The sequence below is a fragment of the Hippocampus bargibanti genome, linkage group LG13 (assembly GCF_051943395.1).
Source record: "Hippocampus bargibanti isolate YZ-2025 linkage group LG13, ASM5194339v1, whole genome shotgun sequence".
NCBI classification, from domain to species: domain Eukaryota; kingdom Metazoa; phylum Chordata; class Actinopteri; order Syngnathiformes; family Syngnathidae; genus Hippocampus; species Hippocampus bargibanti.
The window spans coordinates 8317675-8338047 of NC_142746.1; the positions used below are offsets into that span (position 1 = coordinate 8317675).

Genomic DNA, 20373 nt, shown 5'->3' on the forward strand with positions numbered 1-20373 from the left:
TTGAAAGTCACGAAGTGTGCTCTACAAGCATACAAAGACAAGAGCTTGCACTCCTCATGCATGCACACACACACACGCACGCACGCACACACACGCACACACACACACAAACAAACACACACTCACACTCTTAGGGCAAATCGCTATTCGTATAGCGATTTGCCGTAACACACACACAGATGGACACACATTGACGGAGCCTTAGGCTTTATAAACAGCAGGCTGGGATGCTGCACGCCTTTTTCACTCCTTCACTTCCTGCCATCATGTTTCCCCATCTATGTGCTATGTGTTGATTGTTTGTTATGGTTTGCTTCACCTTCTCTATCTCTCACTCTCTCTCAATTTCTTTCTCTCTCTCTCACTCTCTCACATTTGTTTGTTCCCTACATCCTCCCCTCGGCAGCAGCGTTCACTGCAATTGGAGTTCTAGCGGCATCAGCGTGCGTCGGCGAGCAGCTGAAGTTGGCTTCCTGCCTGTTGAGATGCGCCGGGAGGAAACACTGTGAACACGAGTTCATGCTGATGAAATTGATCTGCTCAGGTAAGGGAGGCGAACAGTCGTTTGGAACGTCAATGTGTTATTGTGGCGCCTCGCTGGAATTGTAATGCTTACATCCTGAAGTTGTGCATCAAACAAAGTGTTCAGAGAAGTAAAAAAATAGCTACACAGTCTCTATTTCGTATGACAACTGTTTGGTGATGAGTGAGACTTGATGGGTGAAGCTTTCAAAATGGGTTATTGGGTCATATTTGGGAAAACAATGGAGACAAAAATTAGCAGAGGTGAGTCTCAATGAATGAGGGGGTATGTTCAGAATTGGATCATGTAGATGAGATGAGATTTTGAAAAGGAAACGTTTCATTTTGAAGAAAGTACTTTTCAAAAGACCACCACGGTGAAAAAAAATCATGCTGTGTTATCTTGGAAAGTATTTTCCTTTAAATATTCTTAACTTTTGGTGTCAATAATTTGCAAAATATGCTTCTAAGGGGACCCGTGACATGTTGTGCTTTTTTTATTGTACAATTGTTTTTTACATTGAAACTCAACACAAGCTTTGTTGAAGTTGAGCGCTCCATTTTGAATTGATTGCTCCGACATACGATAAATCAACAAAAAAGTTCCACATAATCAGCAGAATTCTTAGCATTCAGTTAACCCATATTGTGGTTCAAATCTAGCGTCTTGAGATTGTGAGTCAACAGCGCCTCTGCTGGTTGCGTCAAAATAATGCACACAATTAACACTACCACTAATTCCACAATGTCGAACAATTCATTGATTTGGGAGCAGAGTTGTTCCAAGAGCTGTGTTGCGACTCCAAACAGGAGAACCGATGGAAGCATGAAAATAGAAATGGCGCTGAAGTAGCATTGATGGCTATGATCTGCTGTGAGGTATTGCACGGGTTTTCCAATGTTGTGTAGATTTTAACCAAGTTTGCTAATTTATTGGTAAGAAATTTAATAAGAAGAAGAATTTATAAGCGCCCTATGTCATTTTGTGTTCTGGCACAATTAAAATGTCGAGATACTCAGATGGGCTGAACAGAGGCACCTTGATAATAGTGTTGTATACAATAATGATGTTTGCACTAAAATTCATAAATATGTTGTGATTTAAGGACATTTTTTGCGAAGACGAAAGCAAGAAATCGGGACGCCTTATTTGGGGTGCAGCCATGAGTTGTTTGTTTTTTTAAACACTTATCTCAAATCATCTTCCACCATTTAAAAGAATGTAAATTCCCATTAATCTGTTTCAGCCACCCCACAAAAAAATGTTGCATGTTTTATCATAACGTACATTTAAAAATAGGACATATACATATGCACACATGCGTGTGCCTAGATAAATGTGTTGTAATGAGTAATTGTCGGGGTTTACGGCATGTCTTTTATGCCAATGAAAAGAATAGATAAATCAAGTTAGTGGCTAACATTTCCCTTTATTTACATCCAGATCAGAAGTTGATCTTTTCAACCTAAGAGAACAGAAGACAGTATTTATAGACGCCTCAATAAAAGATGAATGGTGCGCTTATGCAACACGTCCTGACCGAGGCGCAGGCGTCTGAGACGCAAGGGGGTACCGACAGACAGATTGATGGACACATCCCGCCGTTCCTTCGTGCCCTTTAAATCGCTTTCTCTTCTTTCACTCGCTGCCTCGCACTTCTTCCCTTCCTTCTCTGATCTATTATTCACATCCCCGGCTGACTCTTTATGCGAATCCCTTCGACACCACCACCGCCCATCCCACCCCGGCACCTGGGGTGGAATGCTTCCCCAAAGGGAGCCAGGCCAAGAGATGGATAAAAAGCTCAGGGTGGCTTGCTGGGCGATGATAAGACACTTCCAATGGCCACATTCAGCATGACGCCGCTTTGTGGTGAAAGAGCAACATGTTTACACTACTTCACAGCATTTCATGACCATGTCGATGTAACAACATCAACGTCTACGAAAGATTATTATTACATGATTTAAACATAGGATGAGCTAGGTCAGAGTTAGCATGAAACAACTTTTTTGTCGTGCACAAAGGTTTGCGCTGCTTGACAGATAAATTGCTGTTTGGTGTCTTGGACTGGGTGAGAAATCACGTTAACCCGAACCAATGGTTCCCGAAGAACCGATTCAAGAATGATTTGGGACGAGTCACATTATGTGGCAAAGCAAAAAAACATATTCTGGCATGACATCCTTTCGTTGTCGTGATGATCAAACGCACCCAAACGTCTCCAGACCAATCCTTGAGGATGTCACGCGAAACGCGCCATGGCGCATCAATATTAAACTACTCTGGACTACAATGAACAATAATTTACTTTACAGAAATGTTTGAGTCTTCTGGGTTAGCCTTTCAGTATAATGAAGTTAAACCAGGAATTAACTCATTCACTACCATTCACACATTTTCTCGGGAATTGAAAATATGACAGAGCGCCATTCACGAATTTGTTCGGGTTTAGTTTTTTCATGCTAGGGTGCCGATAAAGCACTAGCCGTGGCCTCTGGCAATATTTTTTTTCGTTTCCACAAGGGGGAAACATTTCTCTTCATTCCATGTTAGCACTTTGTTCCAGTTTCAGCTGTTTTTCAAGCACTATATCAACCAATGTATGTATAGCATTGTATTTTGGACAGATGGCCTAATTTCAAACTTATATAACTCCAGACCCATAAAATCTAACTCTTGATTTCTGAAGAGAGTCCAAGGTTTCTAACGCTTTACTGAATGTTTATGTAGTCCGAAAAACTCAATATTATGTGGGTATCCTGCAATTCAAGTGACAATGACAAAAACCCTTGCACTGCAGTGAATGAATTAATATAAGAGTCATTTTTTTTCTTCTTTAGAGATGTTATAAATGTAAATACTGGATATATTTGTTTGAAATAAATAGAGTTCCCCAATCCCTATGCATGTGCCTTCACACATGTATGAGTGTGCTATCAGTGGCAAGAAGATAAAGGCTCAAATCAATCGACATATGGCGGGGTGGGGGTGCACTGCTGTGATGCAGGCAGATCTGAAATGGAATCTGCGTGTGTTCCCCCTGGCTGCACACATCATTTATCCATCAGCGCCGTGCCGCCACGCCTCGCCTCCAGTCAGCTATCAAATGCCGCTTCGCCGTGCTTTATGGAAATTGCTGTGGACAGAATAAAAACTGCTTTTAAAAGCTCTTTTTTAGGCCTGATATGGCCATCTGAGCATCTGCATCTATCAGGTTTGCCTGGCATACATCTATCTAAATGGATATGAGCTGGGTGCGTGTTTGCGGGGAGGTTTCAGAATTCCGCCTTGCTCGCTAACACCCCCGATGGCAATTAAAGAGTACTGCAGGTGAGTCCGATTGCAATTGTAACTTCATAGGATCATGATTGATTAACCGGAAGTTAAATAAAATATAAATATATTTATAACAATAATTAATCGATGTCGTGTCTGTTTTATCAATTGACTGTTTTATTTTGAAAAGGCAATGTTCATAATTATTTGGTAGAATTGCCCAATTTAATATTTTGAGTTAACAGTTTAACATCTATTTTCTTAAATTCTTACAGTTTATTAACTCACTCACTGCCAGACGATGTGCATAAAAATGTGTCCACTCCAGTGCCAGGGTTTTTATCATTGTCACTTGAACACATTTTGTGGTGTTTGATTACTTGACTGGAAAAAGCAACACGGTAACTTCGTCGGTTTTGGAAAATGGCTACATTGGGGAGTAACTATCTGGCAATGAACGAGCAAAATGGCCACGCATGCCCTCACTCTTAGTTCCAACACACAATCTTCAGGGGTCCAAATGACAACAGAAAAAAAGAAACACCTTTTCCACTTTAAATTAGATTCCTCCTTGCTCCGTATTGCACTTCTTTGTATGCTGTATGTGCCATATCGTAATTTGTTATTCCTGCTTTGCTCATTCCTCTGTCCCGCTTTTCTCAGAAGCAATACGTGAGCCGATGATGAGTGTCCATTAAATAGCGGGGGAGATGATGAAATCGATGAAAAGGGCCACGTTTAATCGCGTTAACGCAGCGCCGTTAACATCTGTCTGTTATCAACACACATTAGCGCTCTGGATGTCAGCCTAACGGTAGAACTGTAGTCGTGTTAACAGTTGATCTGTCTGTTTTGAGTTGACATTTACCCTTCATTTCTCCTTCCTTCACCCTGCCTTTTATTATTCAGCCGTTCCGAGTCACCTCCCTCCATTTAAGGCCCTCGAGATTGGCTGCCGTTCTCCCACGACGTTTGCCAACTAGCTGGAGACAGTGCATGTTGTCAAGAAAGGCGGACCGGCACGCACATGATGTGAACATGCGTACAATTGATTGCACGCCAGAGAAGGAAACAAGAAACTTTGTTTTTTGACAACAACAGAATGGTTGATTTTATTATACCCTAAAACGCCACCTTTGGACAGTAGGGATACAGTATATATATCGGGCCAGAGCTACCAGCAAATTTTAGTTCATTGACAAAGCCTCTTGGATAAGAAGCAAAACGTCCGACACGTTCAAAGAAGTACAGATGACGGATGAAGAACCATTTTCATCGATGGACCACTTCTGTACGACTGAGAGCTTAAATAGACATAAAACGGCAAAGATAACGATAAAAATGTTTCTGAAAGTTCCTCTCAACATATTTTCCAAACCTTAACCTCTCTCCACATAAACCCTAAAAACTTAAGTTAATGTGACATTAACTTAACCCATCCATAATCCTGCATTCTCCATACCACTGGTGTCAAATACAAGGCCCGGAGGCCAGATTCGGCCAACCACATCATTCTATGTGGCCCGCAAAAGCAAAGAATGTGTGTCAACTTCCACGATCCTTGCTCAAATCTGGACCAAAATGTTTGACTATTTTTTTCTTACTTTATTGACACCTAACTGTACTAATCATTAAAAAACTAACAGTTGACTGATTTCAAAACTATTTATCCTTTAATTTGATTTGTTGCATACAAGTAATAGTATGATGATTGATTAAACATTCATTCCGTTTCGCTGTCATACTGGACCTTTGAAGGAAGACGTAACTACAAGACGGCCTGCGAGTTTGACACTTCATAGTGTTTATTACTTTTTAACTGACTGCTGGGTTTACTTTTAGCCAATTTTATTTTTATTTTTTTATTCAGAGTCAGGAAGATTCGTCAAGTCCACACAGGGACGAAAAGGTGCTGATAACTCACAATGACAAAACGTGTCACTGCAGATGCCGGCGATGCGCTTGACGCTCGTCCATAATACATGCGAATATTGCGTGGGTCTTGCAGAATGCAAAGTCATCGACCGTGTATACCATCTCGTTGCCTTGCAGTGAGTCAGTGTCATTTGCATTTTCCACTGGTATTCTCAACACAACCCAAACTTCACCCTTTGTACCGTTGTCCAATTTGCATTTTTACAATTATTGAAGTTTTTTTCATCTGCATTTGCAAATGTCCCCATTGTGGGACGATTAAAGGCTTTCTGTTTCTGATTCTGATCTCTTGTCTAGCATAACTTGACGGGTAGGTTTTCCTTTAAGTGCGCGAGGCACTCATATGTTCTGAAGAAACAAGAAGACTAAGTGTCCGTGACACCTGGTCACCGAAGATCTCTGCTTATCAGGCTTCCACATCTCGAGATGCCACGCAAGTTAGAGAAAAAAAATCTGCACTCAGCAGCTTTTTGCTTGAAGTGTTTCTGTCACGTTTCGGTTTGCGACCAACGGGTGGCACTGTCGGCCCCGCCTGCAGCTGCACAGGTGTTGGTCGTACTAAACAGTGGCAGTTGAAAGGACTCCTGGCATGACCATTCAGTGTTGGGTCATTGTTTGTTTCACCCTATCAGGTTTGTTTCATCTCATCATGTTTTAACTCATGATTTTATTTGCTATTTTGGACCTTTCTGTTCTGAGGACTTTGTTGCTTGAGATTTTGTTGCTGCTGACTTGTACAAATACAATTTGTCAAACACACCCTGCTTCTCCTTCCGGCCTGCATTTTCGGGGCCCACAACGGCCACCACCTTGGAAATCACAACCCGTTCCATGGACCGAATGACCCGACACACTTTAGACACAATTTTGACCGTGCTTACAACAGACATCTTAGGTCATCACCACGTAGGTTTTGTCATGCCAGGGATAGAACATTAAAGTCTTCAGGGAGTAGTCTACCGCTCCCCCAACCTTAGGGCAGGGACCTATCAGAGCAGAGGTCTGGCACCACCACCTCTGTGCATGAGGGATATATATAGGGCCAGAGTTACCAGCACAACTTTAGTTCTCTGACGAAGCTCTTCGGATGAGAAGCGAAATGTCCAACACCTTCAAAAAAGTACAGATGAAGGCTGAAGAAAACCTTTTTTTAGTTAGATGCAAGATATTGCCCATTTTACACTGTACATATGAAACAAAGGTGAAAATATTTCAAACTCAATCTAATTTTTGACCAACATTAAATCCACGCCATATTCTTTTTAATCCTGACTTTTACACCAACAGAAAGGCAAGCTGTAGCTTCAATTTGGAATGTACTTTTTTCCATATACACCCTGTAATTATTGAGTTTGTTGCTTTGTGGAAAGCAAAAAAAACTGGGTGACTTTAAACACGTAGGGCTTGATAGAATCACAAACAATATTTATGTCTTCTGCATGGTTCTTGCTCTTTCGCAATAAGTATCTTGTTTTTTTTTTTTTTTTTTTTTTTTATTTTTTTGTTCTATTATTTCTCCAGGCCGTATATAGAATTCAAAAATTCTGATCAAATTTCTAAGTGCGTGATATGACTTTGTCTCCGGTGTCTCGTCTCAGCGTGAGTAATTGTGTTGTCTGCCGTCGTGTTGCTTTCACAGCGATTCCCACATGAGCGAAATGTTCTCTCGCCGCAAAGCGTTCCCGAGACGTTGTTCTCTGAGATGCCAGATGAGCGCTCCGAGGCATCCGCGTGTCGCATCATTTGCTCATTGTTTGACGTTTTCATCGTATCCTCGCTGTCATCATGTGCTTGGGTTTCGTTCATCAACAGAGACAACAATTTCAAACTGTGTTTCGTAAAAAAAAAGACAAGAAAAAAGAAAAAAATCTATGCGGTAGATATTAATGTATTTAAAAATGTAGATTTATTTTATTCATTTTAAGAACGCTTATTCTAAGGTAGATTATTTTTTATTTTTTGCAGTTTTATTTAAAAAAAAAGACCGCAGTTCTTAATCTTGTACACATAAAATGTTGTCATAACAATCAAATAGAAAAGAACGAATTAAACAATTATGTGTCATGATTGATTATCTGTGGCCCAACTTGGACCCTGGGAGGCAACGTCATCAATCACGCAGAAGCAAACGGTGTAATTTAAATACCCGTCCAGATTAGTGCGAAAGAAAATAATACCCCCAAGTATCACAACATAACTGGTATACTGGGATACTGTACTGCTATCGTAGTATGTAGACTAACACCTACAGTCGTGAGAAGCATTGAATGTCACCAGTAACATTAACATGAGCACACGTTGAACTAAGCGCTACAAATATTAGCATTTAGAACGAGCACATTCCCTGAGGAGAAAGTGATGGCAATGAGAAGAGAATGAAAACGAAAACAGACAAGCCCAGGGAAAGAAAAAAACAGCTATGAGACGTTCAACGAGAAGGAAACAAAATGTGTGTAGTGTGTGCGTAATGCGTATAGCGTGTAAATGCAGCTCTAATTATCTGTCACACTCTGAAGTGGAGTAAGTCCCGGGGGTGGGGGGGGGGGGGTGATGATGAGTCTCGGAAAGATGGCAAGGCAGGAGGAGGGAGAATTAGGAGTCTGTAGTGTAAACGATAGTGTGTGCGGGAGAATAAAGCTGTTACATAACATGACATCCTGCCACACTAGTCCCTCTCTTTCTCTCTCTCTTGTTCCTCAAACCACCCTGCTTGGCACGCAGCTTTGGATTCCACGCTGCTCGCACTGCAGCATGTGAACATATTATGTCGACAAAAGCATTGGGACGCATTCACAGATCGCATAACATTTACATTAAAGTGACCCATGACATAGCCAATTAGCACGTTGTATACATGAACATCGACAATTTCAAGACTCCATTCATGTAAAATACGAGCTGCAATGATCTCAGGCCAGTTTCATAAGTCAGCTGAGTGAACCGCTACAACACTAATGGTGCAGGCACCTCAATATACTGTATGTTTTTGTAGACATTGAATCAATTTAGGCGATTCGATGAACCCAAAGGCAAAACAGGCTAATTTCAGCAATGCTGTTGTAGCTCCACCAAACCACCACATGACCGATGGCCACAGCAACAATGTTTCCAGAAACAAAGACAATTTTAAGCTTCATTTAGCCTAACACAGGAATTTCGGCAATCTGAAGCTGACTTTATGAGTCAGCTGTGCGAACCACTACACCAGCAATTTGAATTGTCAATGCACATAAAGGGAAGTTGATTGCATTTGAAGCACTCAATGAAATTTAAGTCAACAAGGTTCTCCCTCCACCCCGACAGTGAGCTCGAACCAGAGCCATGGGGAGTACCCGGACTGCAGGAGCGGGCGAGAGACTGGGGGCGAGGCTTCACTCCTGGTGTCTCCGCTGGTGGTGGCGGGTATCGTCATAGGCCTTGTGCTTTTCCTCTCCTGCGTTACCATCATTGTGGGCAGCCTGCGCAAAGACAGCCGACTGAGGAACCCTCACCTGAGAGCCAACTATGGTCCGTAGTGACAAAATACTCAATTCAAACCCCAACTTGAAACTCTTGGCCGTCATTTGACCTTGTTTGAACTTGTAAACTGATTTGAAACTTCACTTTAAAAGTCTAACTTGGGCTTAAAACATGAATGCGCCTCTGTAGGTCCAGATGGTTACTCCTTTGGAGGTTCCGTCGGAGAACTGAGGTCAACGTGCTTCGAAGACTTTCTACCCGGTTTGGACTTTGACTCTTTCAGTCTGTCACAAGTCAACCACCTATACCCCGATTCTCCACCACGGTGAGTGTCTTTTTTTATTTTTGTAATTTATTTGTGCTTTATTATTATTCTCATTATTATATTTGAATTATTTCTATTTCTCATGAATGCAGCAAGTTACAGTGCAAACTGTGCCATTTACATCAACCGTCAAAGTGTCCGCCTGCAACAATTGCCCTCTTTTGTGCCGTTTCATTTAGGAGAAAGTGATGCTTCCGCTTTTGCTGCCATTTGGTTGTGTGTGTGTGTGTGTGTGTGTGTGTGTGTGTGTGTGTGTGTGTGTGTGTGTGTGTGTGTGTGTGTATGTGTGTGCGTGTGTGTGTGTGTGTGTGCGTGCGCGTGTGTGTGTCTAAAAAGGTCAAGTCATGGTGTGTTTGATCTTAATGTCATCTGCTATAATTGGCAACTTTAATAATTCAAATCCATGCTTTGTCTTGCTTCCATGTTTAGTGTGTGGGTGTCAAGCAAACATAGAAAAGAAAACAAGGATGAAAGAGAAACATGAACATGCACAAGGGAAAAGACCAATACTGTGTGTGTATGCGCAATATGTATTTTACACATCTCTGACAGAAACAGTACACCTACTGTGTATTCTTTTCAATTCGCACATTGAAAGTCAAAATGTGCTACCCAAGCATATACAAAGACAAGAGCATGCACTCCCCATGCACACACACACCATATGTTAAATGGTAAAGTCTTCTGCCCTCAAAATCGACAACCACGACAATCTTTCTTCCCCCCCCCCCCTCTCTCTCTCTCTCTCTCTCTCTCTCCCTCACATGATAAGCTTTATCACATGACAAACATGTCTTCGGTTTTGTTTTGAGTGGAAAAGGACAAGGGGTGATCGGACCTTATGATGTTGGTCAAGTACTAGTACCTCTTTGTTTATTGTCACCATTTTTTTGAGAAGCTGATGGGTAAACACACAAAGATTTGTCACTTCACAAAATATTTCATTTGCAATTGCCAGGAAATGCAAAGTCGCACATTCTTTGCAGAGTGGGATGAGCGGCCAATGGGAAAACTGGCTCCACCTGGGTTAACGTTCAAAGACAAGGCCACAAACCTCCGCCGCCACTATCTAACAAGGGTTAACGAGGATTCTTCTTCTGCCTCCCTGCAGTTACGATGAATGCATGGGTCCCGATTGCTCTCCCATCTACATACCCACAGACGACCCCCCGCCTTACTCGCTATGGGACCCTCATCAGAACAACTGCGAAGGGGCAGAGGAACGCCCCAGTTCTTCCAGCGCAGCCTCGCCGCATCGACATATCGCATGCATCTCCTTCCCGTTGGAGGCTGCGCCGCCGTACGAGGCGGTGGTCGGCGGCCAGGGGGAGCCCCTGCCTCTGGTACCATGTGACCTTTCTAAATACCAATCAGAGAGGAACGCCGACACCAACAGGCAGATCTCATAGGACAACTCTTTTGGAGCTTTCCTCTGCGCTTTAATTCTGTATGAGATTAACACAAACTGGGAACGGTGTTTTGGTTTTTTTCTTTGAAGACTGAAACTCAAGAGAGAGAACCATTTTCTCCAGGGACTTCACACATGAAAAACTCATCCTGGTGATCTCACAGAACAACTCTCTCATCCATGTTTTGGGAACGGAATGGCGCAGTTTTAACTTTGACTGAAGCCCAGGAACAAACTGATGCTTTTCAAGTTAAAGCGATTATACACAAGCGCCCTTTGAAGTAACTCATACCATGGCGAAGAAACATTCAGGAACAAGGCATACTGGCAAACCTTGCTCACAGTCCAACCACAATCTGGGCCATATAAGACAAAAGATGCAGATTTAACCTCCCTCCACCAAAACAGTATATATATAATAATTATCACTTGAAGCCCATAAAAGGGATGTTGTACATAACTCTGTCATTTTTTCCAAACAAAAGCAGAAGCTAACAAATTAAGCTAACTATGAAATTTGTTTAAATATTTTTTGTAAAGTGCTCAATGAACTCATTAGAAAAAAATTGTCCAGTCCCACCAATTAATATCAGAACAATAATAATAATATAAATAATTGATATTTACTGTACATTTTTCTTGACAAAGTCATTGTTACTTCTCCTAAAATTCAAAACACATTTGCTGTTTTTGTGCTCAGGTCAAAGCAATATGCGCCATCTTGTGGCATTCCGTTGTCAAGAAACTATGTTGAAGTAAGCTGAGGAGCTCCATTCAGAGGACAGCCGACACCACTTTTTTGTTTCCTAACTGACACCAGAAAAACGTTTTATAGCATCTAAAATACCCAAAACACGCAGGCTGATATTTTTAGTCAAATGCCAAACACCAATAAAAATGACTTAAAGTGTCTAAAAACTACTTCAAATTGAACCTGGCCAGTTTCAGAAGGTCCCGCCCCCTTGTTCGTGGAGTCACGCCAAGACGTCTTGCCTTGCTCGAGAATCAAAATAATGGCTCAGAGAAGATGCTTTCTTGTTACTCATCCAGTTATGAATATGATTCAAATAGTTCTGAAGAGGAAAGCATACATGTTTGCAATCGATGAAAGAATTTATTCTGTGTCATTTTGAGGCATCAGGACAGAACTGTAGCACCCAAAAAAATGCAGAAGATGGCGACAAAGCTCCGTGGAAATGGGCTGATTTGTCTCCTGGGAATTTTTGTCAGCGAATATCAAATAGTTGTCTCGGTGCAACACACAATGATTCACCATTGCGTTATTTATGAGTTTTCCTCCTAATCTCGCCATCAACACGGATCAACACGAAGTTTTCAGACCAAACAAAGTACTGCAAAATGCATTGTGTGTCCTTTCTTGGTCAGGGGCGTTCCAAACGTGACGTCAGGACTCGTCACCAACTCAAAAACAAGACTTCCTGAATATTCAGCACGAGTCTTAAAACGTAAAATATAGCTATATGCCGTGGAATATTTGAAAAATATGCTCAGTAGAAGTCGTTTGAAGCGATTTTACAAATTATGGACACAACTTGTCCGGAGGCGTTGGTTGTCCTGTAAAAAAACATAGTAGTGCTTTTCCAGCATTTTGAGGTGAGGGCCTTTTCTGAGGCATCAAATATGTGCAGATTTTGAATCTTTACGGAACATCATCGGAGGGCAACCCAATAAAACAAACTTCTGCATGATATTTAAAAACATGGCTAATTTAAAATGTATGATTTTTTTTGTTTAGATTTGACTGAGATGGCTGAGCTCTTACTTTGAGTAACACTACTTGTTGTGTAAATGATGTAATGTTCTATTTATTAGTCACTATTAGCAACAAATGGCAAGCATAACATTTTTGGAAACACTGGCCATGACTCAACCAATTTGTCAACCTAGAAGAAAGGACACCTTTGATCATGGGTCATATCATTAGCAACCAACACAAAGGAGAAACTAAAGAAGTAATTGTCGATGTAGGTCTCAAGTAGCGCTGCGGTCAGGCTATCTGACTAAAACCAACAGTCTTATCAAAACAGTTTCTCTTTTGTTTTAAATGAATGCTTGCAGTCTATGAACCGTAAATACAACAAAATCGTCTTCCCAGAGCATTTTTTTTCTTTCTACCTTTAAAAACAAATAGCCTATCTCTTTTCCATTGGTCATACTTTATTGTCCACTCTTCTATTTTAGACAGAGTTTTGGGAGTGTTTTGGGGTGTTTAAGACAACACAAACATGCAAATAGAACTTTTTTTGATTGCTTCAGCCGTTCCGAGTCACCTCCCTCCAATGTATGAAAAAAAAATGTATTTAATTGGCAAATGCTTTTATGTCAGGGGAAATTTGGAGGCTTCACTGCCTCATTAACAAGTCTGTCGCCACTATCACAAATACTCACATTATAAATAGGCTATCTTAAATTGACGGTAGAATACCAAAGTCTTTCTTTGAGAAGTTGTTGGCTTCTCTTTTCCGAAGAAGCTTCCAAATAGAAAAAATCCTCAGTTTCACTAGCTCGCGGCCTTACTTTTTTTATTAGAAGAATTCGATATGTGCACAGAGGCCCATACGGATGCACCTGATTTCAAAAGTAATTGCTACTGGGACTTTTAGTGTCTGATTGTAAAGAAAATATTCTGTTTATCTGTAAAGCCACCAAATTTCTCCAAAATGTTTTTTTTTCTCGCTGTGTAATGATGCCAAATAACAGCGTGGGCCTGTCGACGTGGTCCACCAATTCTTATTTGTAACTACACTGTATTTGGTGGTTTTCAACACCTTGTACAAATTGTGAACATTCTTGTAATCAAGGGCTCTGGTTTTATCACCAATGCTTTAACTGAATCCCAGTGGCTTCGTGTAGCATCCCGTCACCACGACAAAGCCATAAACAAACAAAATTTGACATTTTTGTCAAAACCATGATTTCAATCATCAGATATTTTATGTATCCAAACCAAAAGATGAAGCATGTGGAAATTCAAAGATTTTACGCTCATGCGAATATGGAAGACCACAGTGGGACCAATAGTCATTTAATAGTCATTTAACCAAGCAGGAAATAGTTCAAATACATCTTTTTTGCTTCCATGTTTAGTGTGCGTGTGTCTATGCGTGTGTGTGTGTGTGTGTGTGTGTGTGTGTGTGTGTGTGTGTGTGTGTGTGTGTGTGTGTGTGTGTGTGTGTGTGTGTGTGTGTGTGTGTGTGTGTGTGTGCGAGTGTGTGTGTGTGTGTGTGTGTGTGTGTGCTCTCATCTGGAGACACTAACAACTGTAGACATCAACCTCATTAGCATGCATCACAAATAAGTCAAGCAGCCGCTCTTCCTTTTTAACGGCTGTACCATCTACCTTTTTTCCTTTCACAATAAATAAATAGATCAGTTGTGCAAAAAAATATTTTTTTTCCGGGTTTGATGTCAAAGTATAATATTTTCTATATGCTGATTAGCCCTCAGACTGTTAGCTTGAACACTGTAGCCACATTATGCTAATGTCAATGCAACAATGTGGTGCTTTTGTCCTTATAGTGTCTGGTTTGACCGACGTTGTATTTCATAATTTATTCATTTGTTATTTGAGTTCATAAATGAGTCCCTCTTTATCATATGATGTGTAATGTTACTTGGATGTATGCGTTAAAATGAGATTGTTGCACATTGACATGTGAGTAGATAGGAGACCTTTACTATATTTCTAGCTGAAGATCCTATACAAATACGTTATTTGGCCTGACCAGCAGGACAATTCAGTAGTACTATGACAAAAACAGAGCTGTTATACTCGTAACCACCCTCACGTGAGTATGACATTTTTTCACAACAGTGGGACAACACTGACACGCTAGTGGAACTATTTTTCAAATGGAGCTCAACTGTGCACCGGTTGATATCTGCCCACTAGCAGTCGTACTGTAGTAGTCAAAGACTGCATTTTAAGCATTAGAATTTATATAATTCCACAAGTAATAAAAACAGCTTTTAATAGAAATGTTTTACATTTCTTGCTCAAATGACTTTCTGTGCAAGAGGAAGTAGCAAATATTTTGTGAGCTGTCGAGCAAGGTCGTGACCACTATAGATTGCTGTTGAGTGATAAGCACGATTAGAGCTGGAATTTCATTCTGTTGGAGTTTTTCCCCACAATTTTGTTCAAAAGATCATTTGTTGCTTTGTTAAAAAGAAATCTCATTCAAGCAGTTTATTTTAGGGCACAGAAACTGAAATGTCTTCGAAAACGACCAGAACAGACCAGTTCTGATTCAATGTTCTGATAAATTACTGTGTAAATGATGTGCGCCATTTCCCTGACTCAGAAAATTTGTTTACTTTCAAAGAAACCATTTATCCATGTTCTAATCCTTTTCCCCCTTACAAGGGTCACGCACGGGTGTGCTGGAGCCTATTCCAGCAGTCTTTGGGCAGTAGGTAAGCTGGTTGGTCAATAGCAAGGGCACACAAAGACGGAAGATCGGAGACAAACCTTGCACCTGTGCACTGAGGCGTATATGCGAACCAGTCGAGACTGTGCCGCCTGGTCCCCCCCCACCCCCATATTTTTGCACCTACTCTTTATTTATTTTATTTACAGAATTGCTTTTGTTCAGTGTGGTGTATTAACCTCAACAGTTATATACAGGTTGTTTGGACGCACATATTTGCCGTACCTTGCATTTGTCATCTACTGCGCATGTGTGTAAATGTCCTCTCACTTCCCCATGTCGGCTGATGCATCAAGTCACTGTCAATACAGATTACCAATGATAACGCGTGTGTCTGCTTCGGCACATAAAACGTCATACTGGTTTGTTTTGGGGCACGAAATACACAGACTTTCAAGAATTGAATTCTGCACTCCAAATCCTTCAGTTTGTTTATTTTTTTTACTCCATTTGTGTATAATGGCTCAGAGTCCTAAAACTTTTAAAATGGCTTTGTCGCCTCTTTCTAGACTGATGACATATTTTGGCTGACTTCATTGTGTCAAGTCAGTGGCGACGCTCGCCATTTCGCATGCAATGAGACGTGATTTTTTTCCCCCTCCAAACAGGGAAGGTGGAAGAAGATAAGGGTTACTGTAAGTGTGATGTCATATACACGCTGGCATGTTGCATCATCCGCTTATCAAGCAGTCGATTTCGTTTAAAAAAAAAAATAGAAGCCAGCGCACAGAATCATCAGAAAGCCTGTGTTTCACATTTTTTTCACAGTTGAAGACAAGGAAGATTCCTACCTATTGGCCGTGGAAGGAGTCCTACCAATCGTCAGATCAAAACGTAGGCGACCATCCAAAACTGTCAGAGGCAGTCCCGCGAATGGATGATTTGAGTGGAAGCACGGCCTCACCCCTAACAAAAGTTTCAAACTTCATATTAAAACTTTTCCTTGGCAATTGCATTTGACTTCGAGTACATGTCTGTGAATATTTTTGTCAAAACAATCAGAGATCTATGTTGAGGCGGGTACATTTTTTTTAACTCAAGCGTTACATTAGAACGTGAACACACCAGCCCCACAACATCCAGAGCCTTTAGGAACTCCGGTCGGATCTCATCCACCTCCGGGACCTTGCCACCGAGGAGCTTTTTAACCACCTCTGTGACTTCAGCTACAGAGATCGGAGAGCCCACCTCGGAGTGCCCAGACACTGCTTCCTCCAAGGAAGGCGTGTTGGTGGAGTTGAGGAGGTTTTTGAAGTACTCTGCCCACCGGTTCATGACGTCTCTAGTCGAGGTCAGCAGTGCCCGATCCTCACTGTACACAGTGTTAGTGGTGCACTGCTTTCCCCTCCTGAGACGCCGTAAGGTGGACCAGAATTTCCTCAAAGCAGTCCGGAAGTCGGCTTCCATGGCCTCACCGAGGCTGCAATCCGCTTGGCTAATCGATACCTGTCAGCTGTCTCAGGGGTCCCACAGGCTATATAGGCCCGATAGGACTCCATCAGCTTTATGGCATCCCTTACTACTGGTGTCCACCAGCGAGTACGGGGGTTGCCGTCACGACAGGCACCAACCACCTTACGGCCACAACTCCGATTTGCCGCCTCAGCAAGGGAGGTACGGAACATGGTCCATTCGGTCTCAATGTCCCCCACCTCTGTCACGGTTTGCGAGGTGGTGATGGCGGGTGCAGATCCCAAAAAGCAGGCAGGAGGGAGCAGGAGGTTGTTTGACAAATTGTATTAAAATAAAGGCCAGCAGGAACAGAACGTAAAACATCAAAATCATCTGAAAGGAAAAAATACAAAGTAGCAAAAGAAGACCTAAAGTAAAAGTCCGCCAAGGTTAAACAAACACATACACAATGCATGCAGCAAACAAGCAGCAAACAATGAACCGACACCGGATGGTCGTGCCGGGTGTCCTTTTAAGTGTCAGTGATTAAACGACCAGCACCTGCGAGGCTGCAGGCAGGGCCGATAGCGCCCCCCGTTGGTCGCCAACCACATTATGACAACCTCTCCTGGGACATGTGTAAAGTTCTGCCGGAGGCAGGAGTTGAAACTCCTTTTGACAGGGGATTCCACCAGACGTTCCCAACAAACCCTCACAACACGTTTGGGTCTGCCAGGTCGAACTGGCATCTTCCCCCACCTCTTTATTCATCTTTATAAAACAAGTGTAGTTGTTCTGAAATCGCAACATAAAACTACATTCATTGTATTTATTGCACCTGTTGTGAAAAGAAAGTCCTGTAATTACCCAGTAGATTGGATTGGATTGAATTTGCCTTTATTAGTCTCGCAGTGGAGAAATTTACATTTCACAGCAGCAAAGCGATGATGTTGCTGTTTTTATTGTAACACGTTATTGAGTATTTGATTGTGTCACAGTACCACTTAGTTGCCAAGCAAAGCAAATCGCAGATAAGAGAATCATGAAACACTGGACGTGATGTTATTCTGTCCATTTGTGCCAATGGATGCTCCTCACATGAGATTAGCCTTGATGTTGAGAGTGGTGTGGGAGCTGTGCTTCAGGGATGGGAGGTTGTGAATTTGGGACACATCGTCAGTAGTGTGCCAAAGAATCATTGGGTGTTTCGGCCTTTTAATCACTAGACACCCTCATCGATGGTGGCCGGCGACAGGTTGATCACGCCCGCGCTTGTGTCCCATGCCCAATCAGATGTTGAGAAGCTGGTTCAGGGGGTGCAAAACTGACAAAGCTGCTATCAAACAAGATGCCAAACTTTTTCTCTATATAAGGAGCATTGGAGTAATGAAAAAAGTTTGACAATATAATATATCAATGTGTGGCCCGGTAGTCGAGTGGTGTCACAGTGCAGAGGTCGTGAGTTCAAGACCCGGTCCGGCCTCCCTGTGTGGAGTTTGCATGTTCTTTCGCATGGGTTTTCTCCCACATTCCAAAAATGCTTGGCAGGCAGATTGGACACTCTAAAGTGTCCCTCGGTGTGAGTGTGAGAGTGACTATTGTTTGTCTTTGTGTGCCCTGCGATTGGCTGGCAATCAATTCAGGGTATCCTCTGCCTAGTGCCAGAAGACGGCTGGGATAGGCACCAGCAACCCCCGCAACCCTAATGAGGAATAAGCGGTACGGATGATGGATGGATAGATATATCAATGTATAAAACCGTACCAAATAAAAGGCAACCTGCATTATGTGGCGCAGTAGTTGAGGCTGGGGTTATGCACTACTTCCAAAATGGAGTCGGGAGCTGCTAACAGAAGTTGCGAGACCGGTTGTGGCTCAATATTACTTCAATATAAGGCACATCGGTGTACAAGGCGGAGGATCATCTTTTGAAGAAAATCAAGGCTTTTGGGTGCGCCTCATACACTGGAACATACGGTACATATCGTAATATGCAATTTTTTTTTAGATTGGTATTTCGGGTTGTCATGAGCTGTATGCCCAAATCATCAGCATTAAAACACATAAATCACATATTTTATTTATTCAACTATTTTATTTGGCGTTCAATAAATCTAAAATATATTAAATTAGAATTTGTATCCATTTTTAGGACCTGTAAGTATTTTTGATGCTTCAATTGCACAAGCACCTTGAGCTCTATTTTGACAGAAATGAAGTTAATTGATTGGTTGATTTGACAATAAAGCTGACTTTGACTTGATTGCTTGATTGAATGAATTGCAGGAATGAGTAGAGGTTATTGTTGTTGCCAACATCGAGTAGCTGTCGCATTGTCGCTATACTCGAGTCTACAGACAGAACCACACATTGAAAACTGAGTGATTCAACCTGAGTTGATCATAATTCTTGATTTTTATTTATGCATGTCGGTGGAGGAATGTCGGAGGCCTTTTAGTCAGACATCTGTCTTTTTGAAAGTATTGCTCAACATACGAAAAATCCGCTTCGGTAATACCCCAACTCAAATGCCAGTTCATCGTGCAAGTACAATGATAAACCCCCTTGAGTTTTTTTCTTTGGTGTACCTTCAAGCTTTTTGCGTGTGTCAGACATGTGTACAATTAACAGAATTACATCAATTACAGTTGACATTTGGGACATGTCGTGAGAAAACACACATCGTTAGGCTCATGTTTGAGCCAATGATTTTTGGGCCATTTCCAAGATTTTTTTTTCCGTCATTTCAAAATGTTTGATTCATGAAAGACATATGTGTCAATTACAGTTGACATTTGGGACATAATAAGAATTTTGTACCTCTCTAGAATCAGTCAGAGACAAAGAGGTCATTTTGTCCTGTCGCGATCAAATTTAATTGATGTGTATCGCCTATTCCAGGCTGAGTCCAACAATTTCAATGGATCTTTTGAAAATTAACTTGGGCCCTTGGAATGTTTTACAAAACACAGTCCCTGAAAAGATCCTGAAAGCTTGTAGTAATGTATCATTCATGTGTGTTGCTTTTATTTTGTTTGCGCGGTGAATTCCTCCTGTAATAATTTGTTGCAGCTCAGATGTTCAAAAAGCCCAGTTTGTAGAGTTATGTACCATTACGTTCATCCTGTGACACCACAATCACACGTGATTCTACTGTTATATCTCAAGCGCATGGTCAATGCCTTTTTTACCTCTTTGATGCTGTGAGACGAAAAAGGTACAGTATGATGACGTTAGTAAATATTTCTAGAGAGCCCGGTCCGAGTGGAGTGTGCATCCAACTTCCACATGGAGTGCTAAAGGGCATTGCATCTGGGTCGATTCCAACATTTGCCACATGTCAAATGTAATTGACATAAAGAAATTTAATTTGACATTTGAGGCAATTAGAAAGCTTACACAACTCCCCATTGTAGCTCAACGTGATTGTTGGGTGTTTTTGAAGAGAGAGAAAGTGTACTTTCTTAACTTTGCTGCTATGAAATGTCAATTTCTCCACTGTGAGACTAATAAAGGCAAATCCAATCCAAAAGAGACAAAAAGGGCTGGAGATCCCAGGCAAAAGTAAAATTTGTGGCACCAACCACATGCCTGAGTTTTT

At 41.6% G+C, this 20373-nt stretch overlaps 2 protein-coding genes across 6 annotated transcripts in view; one reads left to right on the plus strand and one right to left on the minus strand.

The window, feature by feature from the left end:
- bean1 (brain expressed, associated with NEDD4, 1) overlaps positions 1-16283 on the plus strand; it is a 22437-nt gene extending 6154 nt beyond the window's left edge. Inside the window, exons 2-5 of one of the 2 annotated variants that reach the window (XM_089011579.1) lie at positions 407-544; positions 9041-9244; positions 9386-9521; positions 10633-16283. In XM_089011579.1, the coding sequence (XP_088867705.1) occupies positions 407-544; positions 9041-9244; positions 9386-9521; positions 10633-10930 (776 nt within the window). In that variant the 3' untranslated portion in view covers positions 10931-16283. The remainder of the gene's footprint in view (positions 1-406; positions 545-9040; positions 9245-9385; positions 9522-10632) is intronic. The other variant, XM_089011580.1, reaches the window with a different exon arrangement.
- Positions 1-20373, minus strand: part of LOC148889214 (arylsulfatase I) — a 35418-nt gene that overhangs the window by 14328 nt on the left and 717 nt on the right. For all 4 annotated transcript variants that reach the window (XR_016116848.1, XM_089011577.1, XM_089011578.1 and 1 more), the window contains exon 2: positions 16172-16286. The gene's annotated coding sequence lies outside the window, so the exon portion shown is untranslated. The remainder of the gene's footprint in view (positions 1-16171; positions 16287-20373) is intronic.